A 14,332-nucleotide genomic window follows, 5' to 3' on the forward strand; every position below is an offset into this window, starting at 1 on the left:
GTGAAACATATCATTGATTGTGCAATTAGTGTAGTGATTTGTATTTCACTTTATCTCTAATCCATTAGCTTAACGCATATCCGGTTTTCCAATAACGGTTCGTTTTAGACTAAAATTTTCCTCGGCCGCTTCCGCACTTAAAACAAATTTTAAAAACCAATTTTAAATTGGTAGCACCGACTCAAGTTTTTAATTGGGATCTATTCAACCCCCCCCCCCCCCCCCCCCCCCCCCCCCCCTTCTAGATCCGTGCCATAGTCTAACAATGTCATGTACCAGCTTCTTAGAACTCGGATCCCCTAAGCTTATGAAGTTCATATTCCCCAATCTCTTGTGACATAACTCACTATCACCTTCAGTACCTTCTGCACTAAGGAATTTATTTTCAGTTATTTCCACATTCACCTTGAATGTTATGTTTCTTCCCTATTCAGACTACATAATCAGATTCTGATCAAAATCATACAACTTCAAGAAATTGTCCTTCATAGTAACTGAGAAACCTTTCTCAATTAGCTGACCTACACTAATCATATTGCTTTTCCTTGTCAGGAACATACCAAACATCCTTGATCATAACAGTTTTTCCATTCTTCACTCTGACCTTGCCATTTTCTATTCCTTCAACATTCAGATACTTATCATCAGCACACCTGATTTTTGTCCTCTTTTTAGAGTCAAAATTAATCAGCCATTGTTTATTTCCAGTTAGGTGATTTAAGCAGCCAATGTCCATATACCACCAGTCTACCAAATATCCACCATCGGATTCTGAAGTCGTCAATAACACAGGTTCATCATCAGACTCTCCTCTGACTATGTTTTCTTCTTTTGATTTTCTTTCCTTGTTTGACCAACAGTCAGCAGCAAAGTGACCAAACTTCTTACAACAGTAACATTGAACCTCCTTCTTGTCAAACTTCTCCTTACCATTCTGATGTTTCTTCTCATCAGAGTTGGAGACATTTGACTTCTGATAACCACTTCCATGTCTCTTCTTGACCTATGACCAAGACTGCTTCTGATTCTTCTTACCAGAAGATGCTTTCAGAGCATGCTTTAGCTCTCTTTCACAGTTTCTCTCAGTCAGACGCAACTCTCGTGCCTCTAAACTGCTTTACATCTCTTCAATTCTCATGGTGCTTAGGTCCTTAGAATGTTTAACTTCTAAAATAATGTAATCAAACTGAGGAGTAAGTGATCTCAATACCTTCTCAATGATTACTTATTCAGAGACACTCTCTCCACAAGATTTCATTTCCTTTGTGATCAGAATCACTCTGGAGATGTAATCTGGTACCTTCTCATTGTTCTTCATGTTGAGATTCTCACACTACTTACGTAGAGACTGAAGCTTCACCTTCTTCATTGATGCATCACCTCCATAGCAACGTACCAGTATGTCTCACGCAGCCTTCGTTATTGTTAAATCAACGATCTTCTCAAACACATTCACTCAAATCTCACCAAACACTTGTGTTTCTCAATCCCTTAGAATCAAGAAATGTGATTCTGTTACGATTTCGAACTTCAATTCACTATGAATTTCATAATTGAAATCAATCACACACGTCTCACGTTCACTCGTGTTTCCCTTGGTGTTTTTTGTGGATCTGAATCGGAACTCTAGATACCAATTGTTTGTGCATAATAGAAAAAAGATAAAGAAGATGGAAGAGAGAGAAAAGTTGTGACTAACTTTTCTTTGGAATGAAAAAAAAAAATTGTTACTGCATTGCTTATGAAATCAATTACTAAGTTATTTAAATATACAAACTGAAATGTCACATAGACTAAGTTAAAGGATAAAACTATGTTATACTAAGCTGAAAATGAATATATCTAACAATGTGAAAATGGAGAAAATCAAAATACCGTTTCTATGCAACATCATTCTGTAGAACATTCTATGTTGTCCTCAAATAGATATCATCTACACTGCCGTTTAGACAAAGGGCGATTGTCTCCATTTAATCTTTCATCATTAATATTACTTTCTTGTTGAGTGTTGGCACTTGTGAATAAGATATTCTCCATTGTGTTGTTTTCTTGTCTATACACATGAATTCCATACCATTTTACAATTGTCATTCTTCTAAGTCCATGAACAGCTTGTGCCATCAAATGCTCATCTTGACAATCCTCGCATGAAATTTCCACATGATTCCAACCACGTTTCAACCATGTTTCTCTACGGCCAATAAAATCTCTTAGATCAAACATCCACACATGTTCTTTTACAATTGACCAACTAGAACATTGTGATAGTATTGTTTTATGGCCGTTGATGATTGAACAGACGTTAACTAGAAAATGATGAGGCAGTTTTTCCAACACTCCAAAAACAACACACACACAAATACTAGGGATTCTCTCACGAGCATAAAAGGAAATGGATCCTTCATTGCTGCGATGATCAAACCATTCTGGTATACTTGATCCTGGAAGCATTACACTTTTTTCTCCAGTTTCATGAAATGCCTAATCATACATAAAATAGTCAAAATTTGATAGTTAGCACAAGCAAATTCTTCTATGTAATTTGTGATGTAATCTGCGATGTAATGTGAAAGATTAAAGAGGAAAACCTTACTTGGCTTGATAGTACACTTTGTGACTGAGATGTCAACGATGTGCAATTCACTGCATCTATATCTCTCAAATTTGTCGGAATTACTGAGATTTCTTGAAGTTGATTGCAGTTTGTTAACAGAAGAGTGTTCAAGTTGATACATTCTTTAATGCATGGTGGAAGGACAGTGAAATTACTGCAAGATAGGTCCAAGTGTACAACGTTGGCGAAACCACGGAGGCAGATAAAAAGATGTTGATTTGTTAAATTGCAAGAGCTCAAATACAGATGAATCTTGTTTGAAGACACAGTGAATTTCACTGGTCCATTATTATCTTCACATTCAGTAGAAATGCCAAACCCTTTACACGAGTCAGCTTGAATTTCTTGAAGTCTTGGTAGTGTAAAAATGCTACTAGGTAGCTTATCAAGCCTAGTACAATCCATCAGAGTTAAAACTTCAAGTCCTGTCACATTTCCAATAGAAAATGGTAATTCCTCTATGCCAGTTTGCCACAAGTTGATGTGTCGCAAGTTTTCAATCTTGCACAATATTTCTGGGAACCTCACAAGATTCGGGCACTCGGAGATAGAGAGAACTTTAAGAGATGCCAACTCGAATGAATCAGGGATTGTTTCTAGATTAGTGCATCCTGTGGCTGTCAGCTCTTTAAGGTTATCAAGAAATCCAACAGAATTATGAATTTTTGTAACATTTATACAATTATCAAGATACAATGTCCTCAAGTTTGGGATACCAGACATATCAGGTACTTCTGTTATATATATGCAGTCAGTGAAATCAATACTAATCAAACACTTCATATTCTGTAAACAAAAAACACCAACAATTAGACAATACATTGGATACTATTATTTGCAATTTAAGTTCAAAGAGAATATTTCACATAGCACTTATACATACCATGAATTTGTTGAAAATGAGACAACTAGAAGGCAAATTGACAAAATCAGGCGGCAAACAGCATGAAGGATATCCACTCCAATCCAGGACTCTTAAGCTATCAGGGAGATGTTGGAGGACTTCGGAATATACCGCGTCCTTAATAATTAGTATTCTCAGGCTTTTCATCTCCTTGAAGGCTTTGTCACTTAACTTCTCTACACTTCCTTGCGGTAAGTTGTCCAATACCATGACTTCGATTTTATCGTTTTCCTTTCCAAACTGTTTTTTCAAGTTTTGACAGAAAAGAGAAGCATTTGTTCATAAAATTTAAAGAGCACACTGCTATTTCTTACTAAGGATTTCTACAAGAAATAGAAGAGCACATGAAAATAGGGCATTTGACTCGTTCGTAACAAAAATTAATTATAGAAAAAAGGCACTTGTATTTGTTCACACTAACATAATTACATAATAAATGTTGTCCGCAAACAAAATTTGGCAATGAGACGTAACTTAAAGGCTTGGTTTTTCACATATCTTTGTTTAAAAACTAAAAAGTAAATAGAGCAAATTAAATAGTTCTTACCGCAGTTTCGTCTAAAACTCGAAGAACATCCTCAGGTAGCCATAACCTACTTCGCTTGCAAGGATTTGTAGGTGATTCTTGTAGTACTATATTCATAGCCATGTCTATTATATGATCATGCACGATCAAACTTCCACTGGGAGTGATTGATATAAGGGATCTATCCTTAAGTCTGTCAATACCATATTTTGTATAGAAACCACAAGCAGATAATACTTCTTTGACATATGAAAATGGTTCTCCAGCAAAGAAACATGCAATGTCGATGAAAATTCTCTTCTCGTGTTCGTTCAAACTATTACAACTCACTTCAAGTATACTTTGAGTTTCTTCATTGCAGATTTTTTCATATCTGCCTAATGAAATCTCCCATTCATCAGGTGATTTTTCTGATAAATCAGAACCGATAATCTTTAAGACCAATGGAAGACCACGGGAGTATCTGATTGCACGACCCCATACTACATCAAGATTAGGTCTTTTTGGCGCAATGGAACTTAAAAGTACAAGAGCTTCATGATAACTAAATACAGGTACATCATATATATTTCCAACTCCATGAGCAGCTAGAATATCTTTACGCCTAGTAGTTATGATAATCCTACTTCCACAACCAAACCAACTAGGTGTTCCTGCTAAATTCTTCAATTGATCCAATTTGTCAACATCATCAAGTATCAAAAGAATCCTTTTATTTTGCAACTTTTTTATCAGGATTGAAATTCCTTCATTCTCATTACACAGCTTCATACTCTCGCCAACCGTATCAGAAAGAATTACCTGTTGTAGATATGTCAATCCATATTTGGTTGAATTTACTCTAACATCATGGAGGAAGCAAATACCCTCAAATTGTTGGCCAATGGAATCGTACACCGCCCTTGCCAAAGTAGTTTTTCCTATACCACCAACCCCGCATATTCCTATCATGATAACAGTGGGATCAAGCATTTGTAAACGGTATAGTATATTAGACACGCGCATCTCAAGTCCAACTGCATGATCATCAACATGTGAAAGGTTTTGTTTTGATGTACTGTGCACCGTGTCAGCGATCCTTTTGATAAACTCATATTCATATTCGTATCTGTCAAAGTATCATTGACAATTCATGTACAATATATAAAGATGCGGGAATGTGAAGACTGAAGCTAACTTGTTAAAACATAAAGCTATTAGCAAACTTCAAATATAAAAATTAACTAGCACAACTAACATAATTTATAATTGCAACAGAAAATGCCAAAAAAACAAGCAAAAAATATTAAGCTTACTTGGAGTTTTTGTCCTCCAATTTTTATCCAGTCATGAAATTGACCCCATTAAAAATATTTTAGTTTTGGTGTTGTGTCATACTTTAAACTACATGACAAGGACTTGATGATGTTGAATCATCTATATAGATTAATTATTTCTATTTCATTAATTAAATTTAAAAAATATATACTTTTTAAGTTGAAACTGATGTTTTTAGGGGAGGTTTCTTGAAGTTTTATGGTGTTGATCATTCAGTATCATCTTATCATATGTCATGTTGTTCAAAACATGCCACATCACAATTTTTAAATACATATATCTAAGGGGAGAGGCCAAAACTAAAAGATTTTCAAATAGAGGGACCAACTTCGTAAGCTGATGAAAATAGAGTACCAAAACTGAAATTAAGTCAATATTTTTCTGTTGCGAACTTGGAAACTTTTAAGAAGATGATAAAGGAAGGGAACAGAGGGGTTGAAGGGGAGTTAATAATACCTCTTGTTTATGTATTGATCTATCTCTTTAAAAAGTCTCCCCTCCCCACACTTTCAGTACAAGGTCATCCACCATTTATTTCCATGCTCCAGATGTCCAGTTTGAGCGTGAGAGGGTGTGTTAAGAGTCTCACATCGGACAACATATGATGTATGGCCTGGTTGACAGCTCTGATACCATCCTAGAACGTATGAGTTAGGCCTAATTCATCCCTACATAACCGACTTGTAAGGAGAGAATTATCCCCACTTATAAATACAACATATGTCATATCTCTAAGCAATGTGGAACTAAATCCACCCCTTCGAAGATGCCGGAGACTGCAATGAAGGCAAGTTAAAATGTCGCAATTTAGGCGACTAGGAACAAACTGCAATTTAGGCGGAAATTCCAACACATATACCTATATATTTTTTATTTAAGCTCATAATTGGGTCCTCTTCAACTCTAACCTAAGATCTTATTCATAAGCTCTAACAGCCAATTCACCCCCAAAACAGCTGGGAAACATGGATTATTTTCTTGACGTTGAAGTAAAAACAATGAAGAATGGTTTCCTTCTTCTCAGCCAATCCAAATATGTTAGAGACCTTCTTCCAGTGTTGTTGATGACAGATGGCGGGTCCACGGCAGAGAGCCAAAATCCCGTCATACCAACCGCTTTGCGGCGCCGTTATAACGACTATGGTAGAAAAATCCACAATTTCAGTCAATATTTACCATTGTGGCGAGTCCAAAAACTGCCATACATATCTGCCATAGCTGCCATAGCGCCGCTATTTGATAACACTGCCTTCTTCACAAAGAAAGCATGCATGAAGCAAAAGACATAGCATTTCCCGTAATCAGCAAATGTAAACTCAGTAGAGTGGGTACTGATACTCTTCCAGTCCCTCGTTTTCATTGCACTATTATAGGAGCAATGCAATATGCGACTTTCACAGAACGGGATGCATTTTGTGTAGACAAGGTCAGCCAATTCATTGCAAGTCCACTTGAATCACATTGGAAATAAGTCAAACACATTTTTAGATATCTTAAAGGGTTAATCAGTCATGGATTTCAACAAGGACAGCCTAATTCTCCGTTCTCCACCAGTGCTTACTATGACACAGATTGGCGGTTATTAATCCCAGATAGCGGAACAGAGCGGCCGACCCCAAAAATTGGATAGCAAGATTGCGGATAGCGGTATAATTTTGTGGATTAATTATATGAATAATCTACCTATATATTTAATATTTAATGTAGACTAAATAATTTTTTGGAATAACTATATGAATAATCTACCTATATATTTAATATTTAATGTAGACTAAATAACTTTTTGGAATAATTATATGAATAATCTACCTATATATTTAACGTAGATTAAATAACTTTTTAGACTCATTATAGGAATAATTTACATCTATTAATCTCATAATCAATATATTTTAAAATAAAGCAAAAAACAATGATATGAAAGAAAAAACACCCTTAAAACGAATAGAAAAACAGTGAATAGAGAAGAACACGATAGAGAACAAAATAGAAAAGTAGAAAACAGAAGTAGAGAAGAAGAGTAGAAGAATAATGGAGAGAAGCTTGAAGCAGTTGAGGCGGAGGAGGAGTTAGGGCAAGAGATGCAGCGAGCGAAAAATGCGAGAAGCATCTAACAGAAGAAACACGATGGAGAAAGGTGAAAACGCGAATAAAAGAGGATAAAACAGGAAAAACTATAATAAATTTTCCAATTTAAAATTCTTTTAAGGGTAAAAGTTCTTTTCGCACTCCAAAAAAGTCCTAAAAGCAGAAAAATGCTCTAGGACAGGAAGCGCTCCGTTCCCACAACCCGCTATGCCAGCTTTCCCGACCGCTATCCAAAACTGGGATGCGCGTCACTCCTCCGTAGCGGAGGGTTGCCGCACCGGGAGAGAATCCCGGGATAACGCCTGGAGTGGTCGCTATTAATAACTGAAAACAACAGCCCATGAAACACTGAGGCAGAGTATCACAGCATGGCCAATACTGTAGCTGAAGTCATTTGGATGTAATCTTACTAAAGGTACCCAAAGTTCCTTTCAAAATTCCTACTCTTTTATGTGACAATCTCAGTCGTAACTCCCTACATTCATACATCTAGCAAAACTAAACATTATGAAGAGACCATGAGGCCATGACTGGGTACTCAAGGTAGTCTTCCTGCTTATCTGAAAATGCAAAATAATTAGTGTTTTATTTTATTTATTACTCCTAAATTCTACACCAAGGTTGAGAATTAAAAGAAATTTTGCTCATAAACCAAATCACACTTATACTCATGGCCAAGCCCCTAGTTTCACTACTTTCTCTCTTTCTCCCAAATGTTTGTACCAAATTAAGATCATTCATTGAATAAATAAATCTAAGACTAAAACTCCATAACAAAACTTAGAGGTATTACTTGAAATATATTTGACTCATATCCAACAAATGTAACCACCCAAACATTTCATCAAACACGTGACCTGCAGCTTACTGAAACAGTTTGAACAAAAAATATATATAGAATTAAGAAAGAAAAGAGAACATACATACCCATCTCTAAAAGTCCATCCTGCCAGATTAGAAGCTTCACGTAAAGCCAACCTCCAACTTCGCACTTCCTCCTTCATTTTCTCCTCATGCATAGCCAATTGGTGTCCATAATTCCCCGTATGATTTCGAACCTCTGACGGATCCACTTTGTAAAACACGGGAATCACCGTTAGTTCCTTGTCTTTGTAACAACCAATGATTTTGACGAGTTCTTGAAGGCACCATTTTGAGGATGCATAGGTTTTAGAGAAAACAACTATGGCGATTCTAGCCTCTTGAATTGCTTTGAAAATGGTGGGTGAAATTTGTTGTCCTCTCTTAATGACTTCATTGTCCATGAAAGTTCTGATTCCTTTTAGGTGTAAAGCACGGTAGAGATTACCGGTGAAACCGTAGCGAGTATCTTCTCCTCTGAAACTGAGGAAAACATCGTAAATATAAGCTCCATTGGAAGATGGAAACACTGTTTGTTGTTGCTCCATTTTTCATACAAACCTCTCTTAGCTTTAGGTGATATATAAAAGCCATTTATTGAAATGTCGCAGAAGTTTCAAGGAAGGAGTTGTGATTCTTCTTCATCAAACAGTACTAATTCTGCGTCGTTAAGCGTGCTAATTATAGTGACTTGGTTAAGTGCTTTCATCTTTTAATTGATTTATTCTGTTAATCACTTAGTTAAGTGTCTAGTTGACACTCTTGTCTTTTTCCTACGCGTAAACAACGGGGAGGAGAAGAGAGGCTTTCAGGATATGGTTCTCTATATAGATTTTGAACATTGCTATTCTATATTAAAAACTCAAAACCTTATAAAATTACTATGTCAAATGTCACATTTGGTATAGAAATATCATTTTTTTTCATAGATTTTAATATTTCACTATTTATACGGTGGTACATTATCTGTGAAGAGTAAAATGCGTCAATTCTGAAATAAAATTCAAATTTGTAAGTTTTTAATGTTTTTGATGTTTTTTGAGTTTTTGTGTAAATGAGTAGAAAGTGATGATTTATGTAAGAAATGAGTAGGAGATGCAAGAATGTTAATTTATATATACGGGAAAGTATGGTTGTTTGTTGAAAATCACTATCAAATCATTTATGTTGAGGTTTGCATGTCTCCATTGTCGTGATTGATAACTTGAAGAGTTGTAGAAAATTTCAGAGATGTATCTCTGGAATTTTTCAACGTTTGGATTCATATTACTCGGAGATGCATCTCCGTAAATTATTAGTATGTTTCTTTTATTTTCTTACTTGTACTTATGCTAATTATTTGGTTTAATTACAGTCACTTTGGCTGATAGACACGATAGACTAAGGCACGAGAGGGTTGCACATCATGCATCCGTGTGGCGGGAGAAGAGTCGGGTTTTAGAGGCTCTTGTTCACTTTAGTCATGATGAGACATCTACTTCTGGGGATTTATGTTTTTCCTCATGCTTCTTCTTTTTCGTAGGAGACAGGTTTCACCTACTGAATATTACTCTCTCCATCCTCCTGCAGGCGTCAGGTTTCACCTATTCAGGCGCTAGAGGTATCCAAGTCACTGATGGTTCCTTGTATGATGAGGAGGGTCTAAGAGATGCTTTCTGCATACCTCCTTAGATGATGTCTATTATTGGTGCTCTATTGGATCTTGCTGTTGAAAGGCTTCGCACCCTTGAAGAGAAGTTTAAGGCTATGGAAGTACACTTTACTCCAAGCATGTATGTTGTTGATATGTGCCTAGTTCTAGGACTGACCACCCCGCAGAAGTTCAAGGTGCCTGATTTTAACAAGTACAAAGGGATTAGTTATCCCTGTACTAACTTAAAAGCTTACTATCACAAGATGACGGCATACACTGATAATGATAAGCCCCTCATTCACTACTTCCAAGATAGTCTCAGTGGCGCATCATTGGAGTGGTATATGCAGTTGGAACGGTGTCACGTTCAGTCTTTGAGGGATCTTGCTAAAGCGTTCCTCAAACATTATCAGTATAGTGCTGACCTAGCACCTAACTGCACTCAACTAGAAGACATGGCGTAGAAGAATAACGACTCCTTCATAGAATATGCTCAGCGTTGGAGGGAACTTGCTGCAAGGGTTCACCCATCACTCCTTGACAAGGAGTTAATAGACATGTTTATGGGGACTTTGCATATTGAAAATATGGTTGAGAGGAAGTTCGTGTGATAATATATACACATAACTTTTCACCAAGTGGCTTGAAGAAGAAATATTGTCACCCTACATGGACATTGATATGCATGTCTTTAACTGATCATTGACCTGTCCCTAGGGCTTCATTGAATTTATGGTGACCTTTGGAGAAGGGAGACACATCAGGATAGTGGATACTTAATTCCCGGTGGTCCCTTGCAAACATTGACTTAAGTATAGATTGTTAATCTTTCAGGTACCAATCTCAAATCATTTGAGACCTCAACCACCGTATTGGAAGTCTTTCCATAATGGTCATCTTCAACCTATCATCCATTATCTATTTCGGTATGGAATAAATCTGATTTTTCTTATCATCTCATTAAATCTTTCATCGTTAATATTATTTTCTAACTAAGGCGGCTTTGGTAGGGTGATGTATTGGGTGCGAAGCGATGTTGGATCTCAGGTTGATGATCAATTTGTTGGTGGTGGTATGAGGTATGCTCTTGGTATTAGAGTTGGGTGTATGGCATGTTTTGGTTGTATGTTTGTGTGTTGGTGGAACGGAAAGTTTGACAGACAGGGGGTTAGGTGTATCCGATATGACAATGTTGTTAGGGGTTAGATGTTGAGGTGTCTGGTGTGTAAGTTTGTTGGCGTGGGTCGTACAGGTACATATCCTCGGCGATGAACTGAAAACCAACCGATATGTACCAAGCCATATAAGTACGACTTGGTTTTTCTTCATTTGGCATGACTGCGTCAGTTAAGACATGGTCATGGCGGTGCTTCCATTTGCGACACTCCGATCTTACGAAGCTTTGCCATAGATTGAAGTTCCATTGGTCGTTAACTTTGCGCAGATGTCATTCTCCTAGGCTTGTTGGGGGATCTGGGATATTTTGGGGCATTCCGAACTGCAACTTCACACGATCACTGTTGTGCATCTCCACCGTTGTGAATCATATTATCGGTGTGCATGCAGTCCATGCGGCCACGTCTTCAGCGTTGACCTCATGGTCATGATCCAAATTCAGGTATGGACGTCAAATGAACTGAAATGTGAAAGTAACTTGGATTCTAATCTTGGTAGAAGAAGTTAACAAATTATAACGAAATAATGAGGTTATTATCCTTATGTCTGTCGGTCGAAGGTGATCCAACAGATTGCGATACTGAGTAATACAGTGTCTAGGACATCTGTTATAACTCATACCACGTGCAGACCATCTGCACCAAAAAGGTAAAAATATTAGTTAGAGATAATAATCTTTAAAGAAGTAAGTAAATATATAGCAATTTAAACAACTTACTTTTGTGCATACGGGAATGTGAAAGGATTATTGTTGATGGGTGCTAGGGACGGTAGTCTTGACCAACCCCATGCTTGGAGCAAAATATCACATCCAGAAAAGGTAGATGTGTCTTTGTGTGAGTTTTTGCATAAAGAACTATAGAGATAGGCCAGAAAAGCAGATCCCCAACTGTAACTTCATATTCTATCTACATGTCTAAGTAAAGGTAAATACATAATATGCATACTAGAACCACTACCTTCGGGAAATAAAAAAGAACCAATTAAAAGCATAATGTAACACCTAATTTTTATTATTCGAGCATCTTCGGTAGAATGCTCATCTAAGTATAAACTGTTATAGTATGACTTAAGGCATGAAAGGAGTATACCTTGACCTCTTGAGTTATCATCTAACAAATAAGTCTCCAAGAGGTCCATGCAAATTGAATTTGCATAGTTGGTTTTACCATTTGCAACCTTACCTTCAACGGGCAGTCCCAAAAGCATGTAGACGTCTAACGTCACAGCACACTCACCGGTTGGGAACTAGAATGTGTGTATCTCGGGACGCCATCTTTTGCATAAAGCAAGAATGAATTTGTTATCTACCGACTAAGACAAAATTTTGCTTACATGTCCAAAACCGGCGAGTTCAACATAAAGTGGAATCATCGGGTCCATGTGGACATATTCGTGGACCCGAGTTCAGAACCTTGAAACATCCTATAAAAGAAATAATAAAAAAATTTACTAAGTTGATATGTTATTAAAAGGGACTCTATTAAAACAAATAACACAACAATAAAACGCTTACATAAGTTGTTATGTTTTCAACCGTTCCTCTGTGTGATTCGCCCATTATGAGGATAGACATTTTGTTGGGGATGAAAGTGGTTGGTGTAGATGAAACTACAAGAAGTTGTTACAGATGAAATTGTAGAAGAAGTAGTGAGTGATGGTGTGGAAGAAGTGTTGATGGTGTGGATGAATTTATAGGCAAATGAATTGGAGCATGGAAAATTATGTTTGCATTGTTAGACTATGGCACGGATCTAGAAGGGGGGGTTGAATAGATCCCAATTAAAAACTTGAGTCGGCGCTACCAATTTAAAAGAAAATTGGTTTTGAAAATTTGGTTTAAGTGCGGAAGCGGCCGAGGAAAATTTTAGTCTAAAACGAACCGTTATTGGAAAACCGGATATGCGTTAAGCTAATGGATTAGAGATAAAGTGAAATACAAATCACTACACCAATTGCACAATCAATGATATGTTTCACTTACTAGCAAACCTAGTTCCAATGATCCAAAATACCAAATTAAACTGGATGCAAACTTAAGACAACTTTGGCTTATGCAAATTAACAAACACTTGGTGTGCATAAACACTCCAAGTGATATTTGAGTTGAGTAAGTAATTCAAATTGACCTAGTACAATATACTATTGTACTTTGTATTCAAACAGCAGTTTTAATCTCTTACTCAACTTATATCAATGTTTGGTAAAATTGCTTAAACTAAAATCACTTAATTTTTAAGTTGAAAAACACTTATGCAGAAAATCAAAGAAGACAGAGATTTGATGAGGCAGTTCCCCCGCCGTCCTCGCTTCGGGGTACGTCTGCCCTCAATTCTAAAAATAGAATTGAGATGATTAATTAGATATCACCTGTGAAGTTTAATCGTTTATACAAGGATTGCAAAGCAAGTAAACAACAGAACTTCCAATGTGTTGAATGATGCTTCCTATCCTTGCTCCTTGATTCAAGATGAATCAAGACCTTCGATCGTTGTTGCTAGACCTCCGATTCCAGCCCCTTTGTTGAAGAATCTTCCGTTCTTCAAACCCTCGGCCCGGCTGATCTCAAACACAACGAATCGAACCCGAATCCTTCACTTCAATATCACTGAATCCGCTACTAGACTGATGAAGACTTCCTCTTCTCAATCACCTTCGCTCGGCTGAATATTGATGAAGTGATTCGTCCAAAAACCCCCAAACTCAAACCGGTATTGGAGGACAAAACCCTAACGGTTTTATTCAAGAAAGAACCTGTCACAAGCTTCAACTCGAACCGGATTCTCCAATCGCAGCTTCGAACCTTATCACCTTTAATCGATCACGAACCACATCAAAAGTAATTGTGTGCAGTTGATGTATTGTGAAATGTTGAAGATGAAGATGATGAATCTTGGACACCTTTTTCACTCTTTCTTGTTTCCTTGAACACTTGAATACAAATTGACAAATGTTAGTTGATAAAAGTAATTTGACTTCTATTTATAGTAACAGCTTACCAACCAAAAATAACAGCTTTTCAAACAGTGGAAAATACTCAGAAAACTGAGTTTGTGCCCGAGCGGTCGACCATAGGTCGGCGTGCGCTGACCCGTGGGAAATGATCAAAAGTAATTGTGTGCAGTTGATGTATTGTGAAATGTTGAAGATGAAGATGATGAATCTTGGACACCTTTTTCACTCTTTCTTGTTTCCTTGAACACTTGAATACAA

The 14,332-nt window shown here is 36.9% G+C and overlaps 1 protein-coding gene across 3 annotated transcripts; it reads right to left on the reverse strand.

Annotated features, from left to right (window-relative positions):
• Nucleotides 1-1,794: 1,794 nt before the first annotated feature.
• LOC127085761 (disease resistance protein RUN1) lies at nucleotides 1,795-9,108 on the reverse strand. Of its 3 annotated transcripts, XM_051026286.1 has the most exons (6): nucleotides 8,377-9,108; nucleotides 4,066-5,152; nucleotides 3,498-3,758; nucleotides 3,331-3,400; nucleotides 2,594-3,231; nucleotides 1,795-2,481 (listed from the first exon to the last, which is right to left on the reverse strand). In XM_051026286.1, the coding sequence occupies exons 1-6, from the start codon at nucleotides 8,856-8,858 to the stop codon at nucleotides 1,930-1,932; spliced, it is 3,090 nt and encodes a 1,029-aa protein (XP_050882243.1). In that variant the 5' UTR covers nucleotides 8,859-9,108; the 3' UTR covers nucleotides 1,795-1,929. The 3 variants fall into 3 exon arrangements, with proteins under 3 accessions (XP_050882243.1, XP_050882242.1, XP_050882244.1); XM_051026285.1 differs by having other exon boundaries at nucleotides 2,594-3,400; nucleotides 8,377-9,106; XM_051026287.1 differs by lacking the exon at nucleotides 8,377-9,108 and adding an exon at nucleotides 5,818-8,255 and having other exon boundaries at nucleotides 2,594-3,400.
• Nucleotides 9,109-14,332: the final 5,224 nt, after the last annotated feature.

This window comes from Lathyrus oleraceus, chromosome 5, assembly GCF_024323335.1.
Source record: "Lathyrus oleraceus cultivar Zhongwan6 chromosome 5, CAAS_Psat_ZW6_1.0, whole genome shotgun sequence".
Classification (NCBI taxonomy): domain Eukaryota; kingdom Viridiplantae; phylum Streptophyta; class Magnoliopsida; order Fabales; family Fabaceae; genus Lathyrus; species Lathyrus oleraceus.

Excerpts from the sequence above, each read along its gene's own strand:
- LOC127085761 (XM_051026285.1), bottom strand. The coding sequence starts at position 8,858 with ATGGAGCAACAACAAACAGTGTTTCCATCTTCCAATGGAGCTTATATT. Across the intron at positions 3,401-3,497 it reads TCATTTTCAACAAATTCATG|AATATGAAGTGTTTGATTAG; the intron begins GTATGTATAAGT and ends TTTTGTTTACAG. Across the intron at positions 2,482-2,593 it reads AAAGTGTACTATCAAGCCAA|GCATTTCATGAAACTGGAGA; the intron begins GTAAGGTTTTCC and ends ATGTATGATTAG.